Source organism: Cynocephalus volans, chromosome 17 (genome assembly GCF_027409185.1).
Source record: "Cynocephalus volans isolate mCynVol1 chromosome 17, mCynVol1.pri, whole genome shotgun sequence".
NCBI lineage: Eukaryota > Metazoa > Chordata > Mammalia > Dermoptera > Cynocephalidae > Cynocephalus > Cynocephalus volans.
The window spans coordinates 308382-330170 of record NC_084476.1 but is presented as its reverse complement, the minus strand read 5'-3'; the positions used below and the strand labels follow the sequence as shown (position 1 = coordinate 330170).

The window sequence follows — 21789 nt, the reverse complement described above, 5'->3', positions numbered from 1 at the left end:
CTAGGCAAAGCACTGGCAATAGTAGAGGAGTCCCAGGCAACATTATGAAGAAACTTGATTTTACAGGTATGTGTATGTACAACATGCAACACAACAGAACACACATTCTGTTCAATGTATATGGAAGGATCCCAGAAAACACCATTTCTAGGCCATAACATAGCCTCAATAAATGTGAGGATTGAAATCACACAAAGTATATTCTCTGACCACAAGATTTAAATTGAGAATGATTAAATGAAGGATATTTCAGTACCTCACAATTATGTAGAAATTAAACAACAAACTCCATACAGCCAATAAGCCATACACACACAAAAAATTAGAAACACTTTGAGACTGAAAACAAATACATGGTGTACCAAAACTTATAAAGGGTTTAGAATAGTTTATAAATGTAAGTATCTTACTTTGAAAAGATCCAAAATCAATAAGCTAAACTTCCAACTAAAAAGCAAGAAAAAGATAGAAAAACCCCTAAAGAACAGAAAAAAGAAAATACAGAGTGGAAAGTGATAATGAAATAATGATGCCTGTAGTTTCTGCCCACTTGTACTAGAGATTCGGGGACAGAAGTATGCCAAGTGGAAGTGACCTCTCTGCCCAACAGGGCCCTGCAACACCTGCAATTAGCCACACCTGAGGTTCTATATTGGACCCCATTTTGTCTTACTCACTTTTACCCCTCCTTGGGGCCTGGGTTTCCTCCCCTTACTATGGCTCTTAGGACAGAGAAGGGGCCACTGTAGACTCCAGGAGGCTCCTTCAGTGAAAACAGGCTCTGAGGTCACTGCTAGGTCTGCAGACCTATGTGCAAGTAGAACCATGCACAAGGCAATACACAAGTGGAACTGGGATTTACTATGTTGCCTGTCTTAGTGGCAAGATAGAAACACAGCACTCCATCACTGCAGATATAAACACAAGATATTCCTGAAGTACAGAGTATGTGCTAAACAAAATCACATCGATTATGTGGTCCCATTTAAAAATATGAGGAATAGGAATAAAGGCTACATCTTCCTTCGAGACACTACTCACTAAATAGAATACAGGAAATAATACTGTTTACAGCAGTTTAAATGATTGCAGATTTAATCTCTTAAGTTATGTGCCTGATCTGTGCATTCTCATGGAAGTATTTCTATTCATCTCACTGACTGGCTCTGTGTTAGCTTCAAATGTGAGAAAAAATTACATTTACTTAAGAGAGTTTTGTCATAATGGCCATACAATTTACCTCCAATAGGAGAGGAGGAATAAAGTAAGAAGCATAGTACTTTAGACAATAAATATAATAAAATATCAAGAAGTGGCATTTAATGCCCAAAATTCTGAGGTGTAACTTCCTATCAAGATGGCAGAATAGATGGCCCCCAGTGTCACTCTGTCCCACAAATCAACCAACTTATAACCACTAAAAAATGACAGCTAATCTGAGGCTGCTAGAGCTCAGGGGAAGAGGAGAGACCCATGCAGTTCATGAAGGCAGGAGAAGCCACAATGAAAGAATCACTCTCATTTTGAGCACCAGCCATTTAAAGGCTGGAGCTGGTGAACACATGAAGCAAGATGTCAAAAGCCACAGCTGTGCCTTTTGTATGAAGTTGCTTAAAAGTGGTAGAGAAGAGGGTCTTAGTGGCCCCTAGGCCAGCAAGACCACTAACAGTGTTTCTGTTGACCCATATAGGAGGAACCATAAAGAACAGAAAAAAGTAACCACTAAGAGGCCGGTGAGTCATGACAAGGGACCAGTGCATGGCCTGTCCTATGAGAAGTGTTTGGAGTGTGGGCGGTTGGGGAGATGGGCTCAACAGAGGAACACTGCTGCAAAGCATAGAGAGCTGATCTGCTCTCCAATCAGCATAGGATCACCCAGTGAAGACTGGTCAGAAATATAGAATTGCTGGGGTTGCAGTTTACTGAAAAGACTCCAGCCTAGACCAGAGTTTCCACACAACCCAGGTGTACCAGACCTCACGAGACCAGGAATTAGAAGGAATAAGTACAATTTATAACACTGAATAGGCTAATAAGATTCTGATGTAAGACACACTATTATCCTATGTGCAAATATTTCCCATCCATAGTTGTGCTGGCTTGTGTCAAGATAAATTTTTAACAAGTAATGCTTATATGAATAAATGTAGCATACTGGGGCTGCTTTAGACATTGTAGGCTGTGAAGCAGCATCTCTGGCTTCTTTCCACTAGACCTTCTAACTTCCAGTTATGACAACAAAAATGTCTTCAGACATAGGCAAATGTCCCATGGCAGGCAATATCACCACTCATATTTAACTGTTGTGAGATAGTCAAAAGATTTAAAAATAGTTTTGGTCCTACATTTATCAATTCTATTTGAAAATTTGAATTCACATTACAAAAGTTGATAGTTTTCATCTCAAATTATCTGATATATAAAAACAAAAGTCATGTTGAATGCTTTGACACATTAAAGATATTGATGAAGATAAACTTATTGTCACTGTTCAATGATAAATCCCTGCCTGGTAAGGTATTCCATATTTATTGCACTTTTTCTCCCCATAAGCAGAGAAAAGGTGCAAAAGGTGACAATACAGGTTTCTCTTTTGTGTGAATATTCTCATACTCAAGAACTGGTAACTCCTCTCAGAAAGTTCATAGTCAGCACAGTGGGCTAACTTGTGTTGTAACACAAAGAAATCACACATGAAATGGCAAACCATAGTAAGCATTTCTTACATAAAGTATGAATAGAGGATGTGGGGATAGAGTTGGAAAGAACTATGGTTTCTTCAATTCAGTCTGTCTTAAATTATGGTGGATTTCTCTCAACTATGGCCCTCAACTCCACCCTAGGAGTTATATGCCCTTCAGTCCCAGAGAACATGAATAATCAGAGACAAATGCATGAACATTTTTTTTTTCTGCCTGGCCTGGAAGTTGCCTGGAGGTAATGTTTATCACCTGTATCCATACTCCCCTGAACAAAGCTAAATTACATGTTTCCACACACAATAGCTAATGGCTGAGATTGCAGGCATGTGTAAAAGAGAAAAAAAGGTGCTTTTTAGAAAATACATACCCAGTCTAATCCATACAGAATTTCCCCCCATGTACATTATCTCATGATTGCTGCAGTGTAAGTACTTTTCACTTTCTCCTTTTTTTTTTCAGCAGCTGGCCAGTACAGGGACCCATGGTGTTATCAGCATGATGCTCTAGACAACAATATGCTAACTACAGCCAGCCTGTAACTGCTGAAAAAAGATGTTTTCACAATTATTGACCTCTTTCTATATCTGAGGGTTGCACATCTGCTGCTTCAACCAAACACATAAAACTTGTTAAAAATCAAAAGAAAAAATTATAATACAAGTAAAAAAGAACACAGTATAGCAACTATTTACAAGGAACTCCTTCTGTATTCAGTAATACACATATAAATATTCTACTCAAGATGAAAAGGACAGAAAAAAGTTCATAGGTAATATTGAAATAGTATATCATTTATAGAAACTGCTTGATCATTTGCAAGTGTTTTCATCAACAGGGGCTCCTGGATCCAACCTTCAATACCAAGGGACAGTTGTGCATTCATAGGGTTCTTCTTGGTGTAGCTCTCTGATGAAGCATGAGGTGTGATTTACGGCAAAACCTTTTTTCTCCGGACTGGTAAGGGGATTGAAACCCTCGGTATGGTGTTGTCTGTGCCATGCTCAGCCAGTGAGTGCACTGGCCATCCCTATATAGGATTCAAACCCACGGCCTCAGCACTACCAGGGCTGCACTCTCCCAAGTGAGCCACAGGGCTGGCCCTATGGCAAAACCTTTTCTGACAGCCATTACATTAATTCAGATTTTCCCATGTGTGAATTTGTTCATGTCTATTATGGTGAGATCCAGTGAACTGTGTTAGCACATTGTTTACTTTCTCACAATTTCTCACCTATGTGAATTCTCTGATGTCTGCTGAGGTATGACTTTTCACTAAAAGCTTTTCCACATTCTTTGCATTCATATGATTTCTCACCTGTGTGTGTTTTCTGATGCCTGCTGAGGCGTGTCTTTTCAATAAAGGCTTTACCACAGTGTTTACATTCATATGGTTTCTCACCTGTGTGAATTCTCTGATGAATGATGAAGTATGACTTCCGGCTAAAAGCTTTCCCACAGTCTTTACATTCATATGATTTCTCACGTGTGTGAATTCTCTGATGGATGGTGAAGTATGACTTTCCACTAAAAGCTTTCCCACAGTCTTTACATTCATATGGTTTCTCACCTGTGTGAATTCTCTGATGAATGCTGAGGCATATCTTCTGGATAAAAGCTTTTCCACATTCTTTACATTCATATGGCTTCTCACCTGTGTGAATTCTTTGATGCCTTCTGAAGTACGATTTTTCACTAAACGCTTTTCCACATTCTTTGCATTCACATGATTTCTCACCTGTGTGTGTTCTCTGATGCCTGCTGAGGCGTGTCTTTTCGATAAAAGCTTTTCCACAATCTTTACATTCATATTGTATCTCACCTGTATGAGTTCTCTGATGAATGCTGAAATTTGACTTGTAACTAAAAGCTTTTCCACATTCCTTACATTCATATGGTTTCTCACCTGTGTGAGTTCTCTGATGAATGGTGAGGCATATCTTTCGGATAAAAACTTTTCCACATTCTTTACATTCATATGGCTTCTCACCTGTGTGAATTCTCTGATGCCTTCTGAGGTATGACTTTTCACTAAAAGCTTTTCCACATTCTTTGCATTCATATGATTTCTCACCTGTGTGGGTTCTCTCATGCTTGCAGAGGTTTGACTTTTGGTTAAAAGCTTTCCCACATTCTTTACATTCGTAAGGTTTCTCACCTGTGTGAGTTCTCTGATGACTCTGGAGACACGACTTTATGCTAAAAGCTTTCCCACAGTCTTTACATTCATATGGTTTCTCACCTGTGTGAGTTCTTTGATGACTGCTGAGGTTTGACTTTTCGCTATAAGCTTTCCCACATTCTTTACATTCATATGGTTTCTCAGTTCTGTGAATTCTGTCAGGCCTGCTGAAATCTGACTTTTCGGAAAAAGCTTCTCCACTTTCTTTCCATTCATATGGTTTCTCACCCTTGTGAGTTCTCTCATGCCTGCAGAGGTTTGACTTTTTGCTAAAAGCTCTTCCACAGTGTTTACATTCATATGGTTTCTCACCTGTATGAGTTCTCTCATGCCTACAGAGGTGTGACTTTTGGTAAAAAGCTTTTCCACAGTCTTTACATTCATATGGTTTCTCACCTGTGTGAATTCTCTGATGAATACTGAAGTATGACTTTTGGATAAAAGCTTTTCCACAGTGTTTACATTCATAGGGTTTCTCACCTGTGTGATTTCTCTGATGAATGCTGAGGGCTGCCTTGTAACTAAAAGCTTTTCCACATTCTTTACATTCATATGGCTTCTCACCTGTGTGAGTTCTCTCATGCTTGCAGAGGTTTGACTTTTCGCTAAAAGCTTTCCCACATTCTTTACATTCATATGGTTTCTCACCTGTATGAGTTTTCTGATGAATGCTGAGGCATGTCTTCTGGCTAAAAGCTTTTCCACATTCTACACATTCAAATGGCTTCTCACCTGTGTGAGTTCTCTCATGCTTGCAGAGGTGTGACTTTTGGCTAAAAGCTTTCCCACATTCTTTACATTCATATGGTTTCTCACCTGTGTGAATTTTCTGATGAATACTGAGGCATGTCTTTTTGCTAAAAGCTTTTCCACATTCTTTGCATTCATATGATTTCCCATTTGTGTGATTTCTCTGATGAATGCTCAGGGTTGACTTTCCACTAAAACCTTTCCCACATTCTTTACATTCATATTGTATCTCACCCATGTGAGTTCTCTGATGAATGCTGAGGTTTGACTTTAGGCTGAAATCTTTCCCACATTCTTTACATTCATATGGTTTCTCACCTCTGTGAATTCTCTCAGGCCTGCTGAAATCTGACATTTGGTTAAAAGCTTCTCCACTTTCTTTATACTCATATGGCTTCTCATGCCTGCAGATGTGTGACTTTTCACTAAAAGCTTTCCCACATTCTTTACACTCATGTGGTTTCTCACCTCTCTGAATTCTATCACGCCTGCTGAAATCTGACTTTTGGTTAAAAGCTTTTCCACTTTCTTTACATTCATATGTTTTCTCACCTGTGTGAGTTCTCCCATGCCTGCAGATGTGTGACTTTTTGCTAAAAGCTTTTCCATATCCTTTACATTCATGTGGTTTATGACCTGTATGAGTTCTCTGATATAAAATGTGGATCTCTCCTGTGTGCATAAGCTGATCTTTAGTCACTTCAGAATTTTTATAGAACACTTCACCACATATACCCGATTGAGAAGTTTTCCTTTCTACCTGATTTACTTCTTGGGCAATGACAGCTGACTTACCATTGCCTTTCCCGTATTCATTATACTTATAGGTGGTCTCATCAATATGAATCTTCTGAAGTGTAAATATCATTGGCTCTGTGTTGGAGGATTTCCCTTTTCCACTGTATTCTAAAGGCTGCTGCACAGATTGAATATTGGGATGCTGACTAAGATGCTCATGCTGACTAAGATGCTCATGAAGTCTGGGCAATTTTTCAGTTGTACGATGGTCATCAGGTTTCTCTCCAGCAGGCATCTCCTCAGGCTCCCTAGGAAGAAGTGCATTCTGACATATGTAAAAGTCCTCATGTCCCGTTCCTGAATGGTTTCCATTATTTATAACCCAATTTAAAACATGATATGAATTTAAATAAAATGATTTTCCAAACACAACTCTCTCCTCAGATGAAGTGTTGCTGTTGGAGAATACAATTTGCTGCAAGCATCTACCATGACTTTCTTGGTTCCTCTCTACTAGGTCATCGATCTGGACATCTGAAATGAAAAAAAAAAAACTATCTATGAACCACAAAGAATCACATCTCATTGATTGCTCACGAAAACACGGAAGAGTCCTTCAATCCTAGTAACAAAAGAATTTATTTAAAAAGCCAATACTGAATACTGATTTCATGAGTTCTTGGAATTTTTTCTTACTGACAATGTAATATTAGTAATTTTCTAATGTTATAGCATGTTTTTCTTCTTTGTTCACCTGTAAATTTTAATTTATGAGTAATTATTTGTTAAGAACTTTAATTTTCTGCCTACTTGTAGCTTTTAACCAAGCACCTTTGATTTCATTACACCATTTTCTCTGTTTTATTTTTACAACAATGGGTGTCTCCTGCTGCTATTTTCTCATTATTTCACTATGAAGATGGCTAGGTTTTCCTTCACCAGCAACTTACAGGTACAGAAGTGAGCCAATTTTTTATCACATATGCAAGAACATGACTGAGGATAAAAACTTTGCATTTACGTTTATATGCCTTATACTCCTCCCTTAGAAAATCGCTATGGGGATGTGGAAGTTTTTCAAAAAATAAAATATCCTTTTCTCCAACATAAAGATTGCTACTTCCAAGCTTTTCTTTTAAATTGACTTCCTCTGTTTCACATAAACCATTACAATAAAGAAAACATCAGCTCTCCACCCTAGACACCAACTTTAGTTCTAAAATATTTGGTTCTACATCCAAGGCTGTTCCCACCATCTTGGAAATATGTTCTTTTGACTCCTCAAATCAACTTCTTTCCTATTCCCAATTTCTGGTACATGGAGCACTATGTGATAATTCATTTCTTTTCAAAGCTTTTATTTTGTGCAGTGAAGTTTAAGTTGCCTTTTATTCTCATAAAACGAGTCTCCTGCACATTTCTAATTTTTTTTTCTGAATGATTTCCACAAAGAAAACAGAAAAATGCTAACTTTGAACTCCACTCCCAATCAACAATCTTATCCCCTCAACATAGAACCCTTAGTTCACGTGGTCTTGGCACCCAGGATCTCCTGGTTTTCCTTCAAAGTTATGGTCCATGCATTTCCATTCTCCCATGTAGGGTTCTCCTCAGCTTCATGATTTTTGATGTGGTGGTCCAAGGCTCCCTGCTGTACCTATTTTCCTATTTTCTTAGTGAACTGCCATGTGATATCCTGCACTACTTTGGGACTCTGTGAAGAGTCCCCAGCAGAACAAAGGCCCTCACCAGATGCAACCCCATGAACTTGGAATGCTAAGCCTCCATAACAAATTTGAAATAAAATGAGTCTTTTCTTTATAAATTACCCAGTTGTGGGTATTGTCAGAAACAAAAGAAAACTAACAGATACAGTGTGAAAAAAATGTACATGAGAATTGAAGACATGAGCACTTCTGAAAATGTTAAGAAAGCAAATAAAAATAAATGTCAAAGAAGAGAAATGTAGGAATTAGATTTGGGCTATGTACAAAACAGATTCAGCAAAATAAAATACTGCGGTACACATGAGACACCACACCTTGAAGATTATGTAATACAGTATTGCAGATGAGCCATCCTCAAGTCTGGGACTTGGGGGGAAAATTGCTAGAAACAGCTGAACACTTCCAACATCTAATGGGCTTTAATTTTCTTGGATTCTGCACTGTATATGCTGACACATCTTGCAGGATCTGGTTTGGGCATTCTTCTATTGTCCATGGCTCTGCTCCTTCTTCTAATTTAACAATCACCTCAGCTTTGGTAATGTAGTGTTCTGTTAATGGGATGTAATGTAGGACTTTGTACAACTGCTAAGTCTGATCTTTGGAAGAATGGCAAGAGCTCAGCTTCAGAGGCTGTGCAACAAAAAGGCCAATTTGAACCTCATGAGAAAGAGCACACTTTCAAGAAATGTAATCTTACCCAAATAGCATGAAGCCCTATAAATGATTTCCATATTTATGAACAAAATGAAGCTGTTTCTCCTGAAAGCTACTGGGAAGTTTTACTCACTCAGTGACACTAGGTTGCTGTAGGTCTCCAGCATCACATCCCTATACAAAGTCCTCTGAGCATCATTCAGGTCCTGCCACTCCTCCCAGGTGAAGTCCACAGCCACCTCCTCAAATGACACCAACTCCTGTAGTGACAGATGTTGAGAATGTCAAGTCAACATCCCTAGGTCACTAAACAGAAATCTGGGAGTTCACACCTCTGTGCATGAATGTGTCTTACATAAGATGCCACTTTTTGTATGCCATAGTATGGGAGGAAGAAAAACCAAAGGACAAGTATCCTGGTACTGTAATAAGTTATCAATTAATGAAAATAATATTACAAAACTTAGTTTATACCTTAAGAAATATCCTTGTTGCCAGTGATAAAAGTGTGAATAAAATTTTTCTTTTCCAAGGAAAGTATAAACAGTCCTGAAGACCTAAGTATAAATACATAACTCAAATACTGTGTTAGATGAACAAATTTAAACAAAGTTCAGTATAGTCTGACATAAGAAATAGAAAATATCATTTTATTTTGCATTCAATTTGCACTTCACTGAAATGCCAAAGATGTTAAACTCTCCCATATAAACTGCATGCCCTCATAAATATGAGGCAACTGCAAAAGTCCAATCATAAGAACACAAAGAACACACCCTACATTAATGGAACTACACACAGCATCATGTTTGAGTGAATGATCTTGGATGGCATAAGAGAAAAGCAATATTGAAACAAGTGATTATAGAATGATTGTGGACTTAAATATGGGAAGTATTTTAAACAGTAAAACTTTATGTAGTTATTGTTGTTTTTTAATTACATATGAATTAAAAGTACATAAAAAGGCATTTCAAAATTTCCTTCATATGTGCCAAAGGATTGCTTGTATCCACACCAGAGTGTACACTGCAACTTTCTAAACCACAGGGAGCAAATAATGTGGTCTTGTAAGTACATAACTTTATTTGCATTTTAATAGTCATCCACTACAAGGAGAAAGGACAAGGCTTTTAGGGAGAGTCAGAAGGAAAAAGAAAACAGGGTGACAGAAGACCAACTACATTACAACATAGAGAAAAAGCACATAGAAAAGAGACAATGCTATAAAAAAGAAATAGGGAACAAAAAAGCAGAAACAGAATGCGGTAGTAATTTGCTGTGCAGAAATTAAAAAGAGTTTTACTCTCAGGCTATCTACATAAGCACAGCTAGTTAGGTCCTGGAACTGCAAAACAGAGTTTGAAAAATGGGAGAAAAATAAAAAGAGCAAAAGTGAAACAGATTTGAATACATAATACTTGAAATATCTGTGGAAATGTTCAAGTGGCAATTGGGTATATGATTCCAGAATTCAAGAGAGAAAGCTATGCTAACAATAAAGATTTGAAAAGTATCAAAACTTCCATGTTATCTGAAGACGTCAGAGCAAATGAACCTAAGAGGTTGAAAGTAAAATAAGAACAAGTACAGAATCTGCAGAAACACTTCATCTTTAAGCATAGAATAGAGGGAAAGAAAAAGTGGCATTACATCATAACATGAGAGTTAGTTCTCCCAGAGGATACTTCTTAATGTGTATGTGCCTTACAACAGATCATCAAATTACGTGACACTGTGCCTAATAGAACTTCAAGGAGAAATAGAAGAATCCACCTTCAAAACTGGAGATTTCAACACCCTCTATCAAAAATGGACCAATACAGCAAACAGAAAAACATAAAAGATATAGTTAAACTCAAAAACATAATCTGGACAAAATGGATATTTACAGAGTACTTCTTCCAATAACAGAATAGACATTCTTCTCAAACTCTTACTAAAAAATCACTAAGACCACATTCAGAGTCATATAACACACTTAAGCAAAATTAAAATAGTAGAAATCATACAATATGTGCTCTCAGACCACAAAAGTAATAAATTAGAAATCAGTAGTAGAGCAATAACTACAAGACCCCGAATAGAGTGGGATGAAACAACACACTCTAACACATGGGTAAAAAAAAAAAAACAAGAAAAATTGAAAATATTTTTAACTAAATGAAAGTGAAAATGGGGCTGACTGGTTAGCTGACTTGGTTAGAGCACAGCCGTGGAACACCCAGTTGAAGGATTTTAACTCCTGTACTGGCAAGCCACCAGGGAAAAAAAAGTGAAAATGACACCAATATTTATAGGATACAGAAATAGCAGTATTTTCAAAAAATTTTATGGCACTGAATGCATAAAAAAACCTAACACACATCTAAAAATCAATAATCTATGTTTCCACTGTCAGACACTAGGGCGAAAAAATAGCTAGTTAAATTGAAAGGAAGGAGGAAAAAATAAATAAAAACTAGAACAGAAATAAAATTGATAAAAAGTCTGGAGAAAACATAAACATCTGAAAAGCTGATTGTAGAGCTGAGGCTGGAGCTCACAGGCCCCCTCAGCCCATTATCCAGACTGGGTAACAAGCCCTTCACGTGCAGGTCTACAAGCTAGGTAACAGGAAAAGGTTCTTGGAGCCATGGGTGAAGAAATAATAGGCTTTATTTCTAGATGTGAGCTCTGCTGACCAGCAGTTCAGAACTGCTGCCTCACAGTGAAGAGCACACACATAAATAGCAACGAGCAAAAACATACATGGGCGTGCATGTGCACTAACTCTACTCCCACACAACTTGTTTACAAAGGATGTGCTGCACCACACCCAGCTGGACCTGAGGCAACAGGGCCTGACTAAACTATTTTCCTCACAATGATTCTTTGAAAAGATCAATAAAATTGATAAGCCTATAGCCAAGCTAACTAAAAAGATAGTGAACACAAAACAGAAATTACTAATACCAGAAATCAAAGAGAGGACATTGGTACAGATCATGTGGACATCAAACAACTCATAAATACTATGAACAACTTTGTGCACACATTTGACAACCGACATGAAATGGACCAATTGCTTGAAATTCACAGTTTACCAAAACATACACACAGAAATACACAATGTGAACAGGCCTGTATCTATTTTGAAAATGAGTAAAGAAACAATACATTCAAAACAGAAAGCACCTGGCCTAGAAGTGTTCACAGGAGATTCAAGCCAACATTTAAGGCAAAAAACATACCAACTTCCAAAACTCTATTGCAGAGAATAGAAAATGAAGTACTTCCCAACTCATTGTATGAGGAGAGCATTATCTCAGTACCAAAACCAGACAATGATATGAGAATAGAAAACCACAAACTGCTAACTCTCATGAATGTACATGCAAATAAGATCAATAAAATATTAGCAAACCTTATCCAACAATGTCTAGAGAGAAGTATGCACCATGACCAAGTGGTATTTAATTCAGGTAGGCAAGAGTGGTTCAACATATGGAACTCCAATTAATGTAATTGATAACATGAAAGCACTAAAGAGAAAAAACAAAAAAATCACAGGATCACATCAATAGATGCAGAAAAAGCTTTTGAAAAAATACACCATCCATTCATAAAAATTCTCAGTAATCTCAGAATAGAGGGGAACATCACAACTTGATAAAGATTATCTAAAGGAAACTACACCTAACATCATCCTTACTGGTGAGAAACTCAAAGCATTCCCAGATAATCAGGAACAAAGCAAGAATGTACCCTCTTATCCCTCCTCCAACACCACACTAAAAGTACTGGGTAGCACAACAACACAAGGAAATTGTGGAATATACTAACATTTATAAAGCAAATATATTTCACAGGGCCTAGTTTCCAAAGCCCGGAAGTTTCAGGTTTAGCCTAACCTTTTGGAAGTACGTATAGAAATGTTAACCTTGCAAAACACAGGAAACTTTTCCCAGGCTAAAGTCTCTGATGCAGATGAAGAATTGTAACACAGCAAAGTTGCTGGCTCAAGGACAGACAAGTTACTTGACTGATATGTAAAAATACTGGGGAAATTGCTGCAGCGGAAAACACTGCTTGCTAAGATCAAGCTGTTGTTGGTGGATTGACTTAACCTTTTGCAAACTGCATTATGGAATGTCACTGTGTTATTTTGCTGATGTTACCAGCCTCTATTGTTAACCTATACTTAGCCATAACCCCACCTATGTTCCTTTTCAGTAACTTCCTGGCCTGGAGAACAAATGTGGGGAGAGAACACCAGTTCATGGTTAATTTCCTAAGGAAGGAATGCCTATCTCTTGAGGGTTCCAGGAAATTAATCCCTTCAGGTTTTCTCACTGCTCAGAAGAAATGGGCTTTGAGTAATCCTTTTGCATCACCATCATCCCATGTGATGCAAAACAACAGGAAATAAAAGATTTACAGATTGGGAAAGAAATAAATAAAGCTGTCATTAGTTGCAGATGATATGATTATCTGTGCAAAATATCCCAGCAAGTAAATAGAAAACCTCCTGGAGTTAATTACTGATTACAGCAAGACTGAAGGATACATTAATATACAAAACTCAATCACTTCTATACCCAAGCAATAACAAAGTAAAATTTAAAACAAAAAACAATACTGTTCACATCAGCAACTCAAAAAAGAGAAAAGAAATTGAAAATCATCTACCTGATAAGAAATTAACATCAAGAACACATTTTTAAAATGCCTACAACAAAACAACAAATAATCTGGTTAAAACATAAGCAAAGGTCTTCAACAGACATTATTACAAAGATGGTGTACCAATGTCTAACAAGCTCATGGAAAGATACTTAACATCATTAACCATTAGAGAAATGCAAAACCACAATGAAATATCATTTCACACCCAATAGAAAATAACAAGTATTGGAAAAATTGGAAACTTTGTACACTTTATGTTAGTATGTAAAGTGATGCAGCCCCTATGAAAAAGAATAGTACAGTGATTTCTCAAAAAATCAAAAATAGAATTACCATAGGATTCATAAATCCAAGTTTTGTGCATATATCCAAAATAATTAATAGAATCTCAAAAAGATATTTCCACATCTGTGTTCATAGCAGCATTACTCACAGAGTTAAGAGGTGAAAGCAACACAAATATTCAGCCATGAATGAATGGATCAATAAAATGTGGTATACCAAGAAGTAATATCCAACCTTAAGAAGAAAGGAAATCCTGACATATTCTATAACATGGAAGCTTGAGGACATTATGCAAAGTGAAATGAGACACTCACAAAATGACAAGCATTGTATGGTCCCACCGATGAGTCAAATTTTTAGAAACACGCAGTAGAATAGTGGTTGCCAGAGGCTGGGAGAAGGGGAAAATTGGGAGTTGTCATTTAATGGATATAGAGTTTCAATTTTCCAAGATAAAAAAAACTTGTGGATATCTCCTGCATAACAGGGTCAATATACTCAAAACTACATAAAGGTTAAGAAATTATTTAAATGGGAAATTTTATGCTATATGCTTTGGGCCAAAATTAAAAATGAATTATTTTAAAAGTCAATAGCTGAACTGAAATAAGATATTTTAAAAATATAAATAATTGATAGAAAGTTACAAAATAAAAAGCAGAGGATTAAAAGGCAGATGAGACAAATACAAATAGAAAATAGCAAAATTCACAGCTAAATTCAACCTTATTGATCATTATTTTAAACGGAATTGCATTAAATATTCTACTCAGGGCAAACACTGTCCCAAGTATGCTGTCCAGAGAACTGCACTTTAAATACAAAGAAACAGACTAAAAGTAAAATAATGAAAACATATCTACCATAGTAAAACAAATTATGATAAGATTAAGTGGAAATATTGATACCAGCAAAAGAATATTCAAGACAAATTATATTACTAGAAATAAATGGAACCATGAAGTATGTGGGCCACACTACCACCTACCATAACACGGAAAATGGAAAGGGTATCTCACCATCTCATGTGTGTGCCAAAGGAGACTTTGCGGCACAATGGGAAAAGTGATACCTGGCCTCCTCTCTCTGTCACTGAGAAAATAAAAGGATGTTCCATTTCCAAACAGAATTTAGAGAAAATATGAAGGAGCCAGGACTTGCTGTATTTGAAATAAAACTCTATTTCGATCCATTTATGGATGGTAGCAAGGATCAAATCCAGTGTTTTCCAAAAAAGATGAAAGACCAAAAATATTTGTAGCATTCTAAGTACCTTAGGGTCTGACACACAGATAGTGTCTAGTAAACAACAAAACTTCTAAGGAAATAGCCACCTTGGAGAGAAGGGGAGGTCAGAGAACAAATGGACTGACTCAGAATGTATGGGGGTAGCATTGCTCTGATGTATTTTAGCCGAAGGAAAACCCATGTTTTTATGGCAGTGATTACACCAGATAATTTCCTGTATCAAAAGGCCAGAGTCAAAAAAGAATTAAGAAAGGTTGCTAGATCTCCCAACATATAATAACCAAAAATAGGTAAAGAAAGTCAGTCAACTGCAAACCCAGGCATTTAAGGAAAAGAGATATTGACAGAGAGGGATGAGAGCCCAGAAGACACAGTGAAGAGACACAAAGCATCTTTTCCAGGGACCAGGACTGGGTCCTAATGAAATACTAAAGCAGGTGTCTGAGGGGAATAAGTAACTACGCAGACCAGTGCTGTCCTTCTCACCAATCCTGTTTGAGGAAAAGTGGACACATCGTCATGCCCATCTGTTTTCTGTAAGCTGGGTGTGTATTAAAAAGATGACAGGACACTGGAGCTCATTTAGTTTGCTTTTTCTCAACTGCACAATGATAGGCTATTTCTAGGGTTCTTGAGAGGGGCAAAGTATATTTTGCATGTGGTAGAAATTTATGGTCAGAGAGCAGACTGTGGTCTATTAAACAGTGCTGCAAAGTCTTGCTATTCCTTTTACTGAGAGGTGGAATCTAATTGCCTTTGCCTTGAATCAAGGCTGGTCTTAGTGATGTGCTTGACTAAGAGAATACATTGGAAGAGATGCTTTGGTATCTGAGTGGAGATAACAAGAATCCTTGCAGCTTCTGCTAGGGCCTCTTGGACACTTGTTCTGGCAGAAGCCAGACAAACCTGACTACCCTGAGAATGCCACTCTGTGAGGAAGTACAAAATGGCCACAAAGAGATGGTTGGATATCTGCTCAGTGTCCCCAGCCACTAGAGTTTTTCCGGCTAAGAGTAGAGACATTGTGTAGCATCAAACCCACATCACCCTGTCCAGTTTACTGACCCAAAACACTGTGACATGTAATAAGGAGATGTTCTTATTTCAAGCCATAAAGTTTTGTGATACTCTGTTGCACAGCAGATCACTGGAACACCAAAAAATTATTAGAGACCTTAGGTAGTAGTTTGATTTGAAACATGAAGAGTGCAGGTTCACATCTTATTTTAGGTCTCAAACTACAATTGTGAATGTAAATGTTCAGTTAACTGGTTTGTCATTTTTTGTTCTTAACTAGCTGCTAGCTACAGTTCTACTTTAAAAACATACTGATAACTAATGCACACATCCATTTTTCTCATTCATTTTTAAGTGATTACCAGAAATAGAAGAATAAAATACAATCTGTAAAAAAGTTTAAAACATGATGGTTCTTATAACTACAAACAGATAACTGTATATTAAAAAAAACTACAAATAGAATCACTGATGTAAATTTATCAAAGGAAAAGATAGACATTACGAGAATTTGTACTTTCTGTTTTTATTATTTCATGTCTTTTTTCTTTTTCTTTTTCTTTTTTTTGCAACCGGTAAGGGATCACAACCCTTGGCACAGTGTCATTTGCACCACGCTCAGCCAGTGAGTGCACTGGCCATCCCTATATAGAATCTGAACCCACGGCCTCGGCGCTACCAGCGCTGCACTCTCCCAAGTGAGCCACAGGGCCGGCCCTTATTTCATGTCTTCTTATTTACCATTGTTCAAACATGTTCCAGTAACTCTTGAAGGCTTTCTCCCCATGGACTCATCAGGGACTGAACCTAACAGTCCATCAAACATTACCTTCAGGTTCTTACAAGAATGATATTTGCAATGGAACAAAGTTACTGTCTTTTGAGTACCAACATCTCCCCCTGTACTGGCAGTGTATATAGAAATTAGAATAAAATGAAAAGACCAAACAAACAAACATAACAGCAAGTAACACAAGTCCAATTAGACCCAAGAAACAGGGAGGAGTCCAGGAGAAATCTCATTTTGGTGGCTTGTGTCAGTGGTTGGGTGGTAGTGATAACAAATATAACAGAAGAAGGGGAAGTGGTTTTTAGATTTGTTGACACTGAGGTGACGTTCTGTTTTTTTCCCTGGCAGCTGGCTGGTGTAGAGATGTGAACCCTTCACCTTGGTGTTAATACACCATGATCTAAACATATGAGCTAACAAGCCAGCCCCTTGAGATGTATTTTGAATAGCTACAAACAAGCATTCGACAGAGTTCAACCTATGATCAAAAGACTAAAGAAGAAGCACAACCTGGAGAGAAAGAAGAGTGCAAAATACAGAGGACTGAATCAGTGAAAAAGAATTTCACATGAGAAGAACAGGGCCCAGGATGAAGCACTTTGATAAGCTATGTTATAAAGAGGAAAGTAGAAGAATTCAGGAGAAAAGAGCAAAAACCATCCGTGAAGTCATGAAAGAAACTAATAAACTAACAGAGGAAATTCCAGGAGAATATTGTGAACCATAGTTCCAAATGTAGCAGAAGACTCAAGTTAGAAAAACACTAGAGAATAGTCATCGGATTCGACTATAATTTACATTATAATTCTGTTTCATCTATGAATTTTAGTATAGTCTTCTAAAGCCATCTGGAATTAGATTTGTTTTAGAAACTTTATATAAAGCTTACTAAGCAACTTATGCCTTAGAACTAGGTAACTATTTCTACTGCAGAAAGTGAGAAATGGTTATTTCCAGGTAAGCAGTGAAAAACTTTCTAACATTGACGGTGTTGCAGAATTTGGTTCCACCAAGTCCTCACATTCCTATAGAATTTGGCAGATTCTCTTTTCAGGTTCTATTCCAATCACGTAAACAAGGTGTCTGCCTTCTTTTCATGACATCACAAAGACCAGAGAAAAAAATTTTATACAACTGAGATGACTCTGAGGTCTTACAAACTGCTATATCTATGTGCCAACTTTATATTATGAATGCACATTTCTCCCAAGTTGGGTTTTACTCATTTGTACTTTTCAATTTTAATTTAAAAATTCCATAAAGCTCATGTAATACAACAAAATAAGAGAGAGTAATAAATATCCAAAAAACTCACCAGAAATTTATTCATCTTTTGTTGCTCTTGTAAACCCATAGCACACTCTGGCAGCATAGCTGGGAGCAAACAGAATGGAATGGATTAAGGAGAGAACTGTTGTGGCTTGGCTCTAGATTCTCCTTCTCAAAACTACTTATTAGCTGAAAAAGACAAACAAAAAGCCTTCCTGTGAGAGAACAGTCCTTCATGACTCAATATGGGGCAACATGGACCCCATTAAAGATGCAGCTACAAGTACATTAATCACTACACTTACACACACAATTTATTTTTGGGTCAGTGAAAACATACATAGCCTACTGACTTAGCATGAATCAACATTACCTAAACATATAACTTAATACCTTAAAACAAAGAAAAAAACATTGTGACATCACTAAAATTAGTGTTGTAGAAATAGTTTGGCTATATTAGCTGTTACACTATTAATATGTTAAGTTCACACATGATTCCAAAAACGTGTATCCATTACAACACATCTTCCTTTTATGTGCCTAAATATCTCGATAGTGTGCATCTTGTAACCCAACACATATTGCCCATGATTATATAGGTAAAAAAAATACACATAATGTATATTTCTTCTGGTACATAATCTCCCTGTACCCAAGCCCTCATACAGCATGCTCTGAGAATAAACTAGTCCTTGTTGTGTGACCCGCTTTGGACAGTGGCATGTTAGAAAATGTGACGCAAACATAGGTTTGAAAAGTACTGGCCATTGGTGCTTCTCCCTTAAACATAGTCATACTGTGAAGAAGACACAGGGCCCAGCCAAGGGTCAGAATAAACCACAGGATGCGTGAGTGAAGTCATCTTTAACCAAACAGCCTCAGTCAAGACACTAGGTGACTAAATCCACATTTGTAATCAAGGGAACACTAGAATGAGAATGGCCCAGCTAAATGCACCCCAAGATGTGGATCCATAGAACTTCAGATGTAATCAAGGGAACACTAGAATGAGAATGGCCCAGCTAAATGCACCCCAAGATGTGGATCCATAGAACTTCAGAAAAAGATGGCTGGGTTTTATAAGCCACTGGGGTTTGATTTGTTTCTTACATAGCAAATGCTGAATCATACACCTAAGTCCCCCAAAGTCAAGACATATGTAACAAAATTATGTGGAGGAAAAAAGTCTTAAATTATAAGTCAAATACATTCAATACACCTTCACAACCACAGGTAGAAGTTTTGAAAATCACAATGAATGTTAACTACTTGTACTTCAGTGAAGTTTCTAGCCCTAACAGAGGCTATGTAAATCATCAAAAACAATTATTTGCACACCAGTCTACTAAGTTGTAAGTTTTGTTTTGTACTGGTTTTTACATCACATAGAAGTTGTTTACTTTAAAAACATACATAAAAATGGTATTCCTTAATAGTGAGTAATGCACTCTACCAGGGTACTTTCATAACCTTGGGGAAAAATAGAATGAAAAGAAAATAGAAATCTTTCCATGAACTTTTTGAAGCATACAAACATTTTTTTTTTTTTTTTAAAGATGACCAGTAAGGGGATCTTAACCCTTGGCTTGGTGTTGTCAACATCACACTCAACCAGTGAGAGAAACGGCCTTCCCTATATGGGATCCGAACCCATGGCCTTGGTGTTATCAGCACCACAGTCTCCCGAGTGAGCCATGGCCCGAAGCGCACAAACATTTTAATTACATTTAAGAAATTGGTTTTGAGTAGAAGGGAAGGGCAGCCTAATTTCCCCATTTTAAGTAATGTAAAATTGCCTCCAATATATTCCTGCAAAAGTTATGATTTTAAAGAATAGCTCACTGACATTAAGTGGGAAATACATATATTATCTACCCTTTGAGATGACATAAACCAAAGAAAGTACTGGAGTTAAAAAAAGACATGTTTAAGGCAATGTATGTTAAAGCAATGTTTGCTCTTAATTCACTTCAGCATTACAAAAATAATCTCAGAAATGAACAAACACTTGTTTTGACTTAAATGTGGCAACATGAAAAATGCTAGTGAAAAAGTCAGGATGTCTAAGATCAACAAATCATGTGATCCTGGGCAAGTCACATTTCTTCAAATCCACTTATTTACACTTTTCTTACATGGTAGAAATATGGGGAAAACCATTCCTGAATGACCAGAAAAGAACTGTGAAGACAGAGAACTATCAGCACGTCTCTAGATGCCAAATTTGGTGATAGGCTCGGTTGAGAGCTCAGACACTGGGAACAATGAGGGAAGATTGAAGGAATGGGAGTGTGTTCAGAGAGCACTGCAGACAGATACTCTCAGCTGGGACAGGTTATTCCTGCACCCCACGGAACACCTTCAAACCCTCTTCAATAAGTAACACCTCCTGGGTCCTTGCCTCTCTTTCTCAGTCTAATTCACTTCTCCCTTCTGAAAGTTGGCCCAAGCCTTCCGATATCATCCAGTCTTAGATACCCATTGAATGAGGTATTACCAGCCAACTCTCGTGCGCTCTAAGCACTAGACACAATCACTGTTTAGTCTGTGCAAAGCTGGCATCTTCACCTTTCTGGGACTCTCTTGCCTCTGATCTGAAGCAGTACTGAGAGGGTTCCAGCCACAATGATGTTCCCCCAGGTGGGATTCCTATTCACAGGACCCCGTCCTTCAAAGTTTGTCACACGTCCTTCAGTCCAAAGAAAATGGGACCGACATCCAGCGCCCCAATCTCTTTCCTAGAAGTCACTGTCCTGGAAACAAGGTTGTGCATCAACTTCTGTAAACTCAAACCAGGAGCGCCAGGCACAGGGCAGGAGGGACCAGAAACGTGACTTGCTGAAGAGACACTGAGACACCCCACGACCACAGCAGTCACAGAGGAACAGTCTGCACACACCTCACAATCCCAGATTCACCTCTGGGATCTGGGGAATCACGCTAATGTCCACACGCTCACGTTACAGATGGTGAAGTGAGTGTCCCATAGGTCGGTACCAGGTTCCTGATGGCGGAGCTGGAACGTGACCTCCCCACACCTCCCAGGCTCGCTGTCTTCACACACCCCCAACCGCGTTCCCGTCGCCACCTGGGACCTGAGCCCCCCGTCCTGGGACATCTGGAACCCGCTTCTGCACACCCAGCAGCGCCCGCCCTCCTTCCAGCAGCGCCATCCTCTGACGGAACCGTCTGGAAAGGGCAGCCCGGGAGCCCCTTCCCCTCCCGGCCCAGATCCGCGCTCGCGCCGCACGTCAGGCCCCACCTGCCCGAGGCCCGCGGCGCTTCTGCCCGCAAAGTGCGGGGACACCGTCCCACTCCCCAGGGCCCCCGAGGCCCGCGGGCTCCTCTTTCACCCTCGCACTCACCCTCAGGGACGCACAATCCAACCCCAGGATCTGAGGAGCAGCGCGGGAACGTCTGGGACATCCGGGACATCCGGAATTCCCAGACAAAAGATGGCGGAGTGGGCGGAGCCGCACATGCGCAGTAGAAACCCAGAAAAGCCCTTCCCGTAGTCCTGCGCAGGTGTCATCATGGCAGAGGGAAACCACATTTCCCAGATGGCAGCGCGAACGGAGCCACTTGTGTAGAGAAGGAACTTGGAGCAGCTGTTCAGTGCCCCTGTGCTGGTGACGTCACTGGAGGACAAACTACATTTCCCGCAAGCCTCTGCGGTCATCCTTTAGGGACCGAAGGAGAAGATTTTGTTTATTTTCTCACCAGGGATGCCTGCTACCAGGAGAACAGGACTGATGG

At 38.5% G+C, this 21789-nt stretch overlaps 1 protein-coding gene across 1 annotated transcript; it reads right to left on the bottom strand.

The window, feature by feature from the left end:
• Nucleotides 1-3457: 3457 nt before the first annotated feature.
• LOC134366128 (zinc finger protein 420-like) lies at nucleotides 3458-21468 on the bottom strand. Its single transcript, XM_063082550.1, has 4 exons — nucleotides 21399-21468; nucleotides 18077-18135; nucleotides 8887-9013; nucleotides 3458-6903 (listed from the first exon to the last, which is right to left on the bottom strand). Exons 1-4 carry the CDS (start codon nucleotides 21466-21468, stop codon nucleotides 3920-3922), a joined length of 3240 nt encoding a protein of 1079 aa, XP_062938620.1. The 3' UTR covers nucleotides 3458-3919.
• Between the last annotated feature and the right edge of the window lie 321 nt (nucleotides 21469-21789).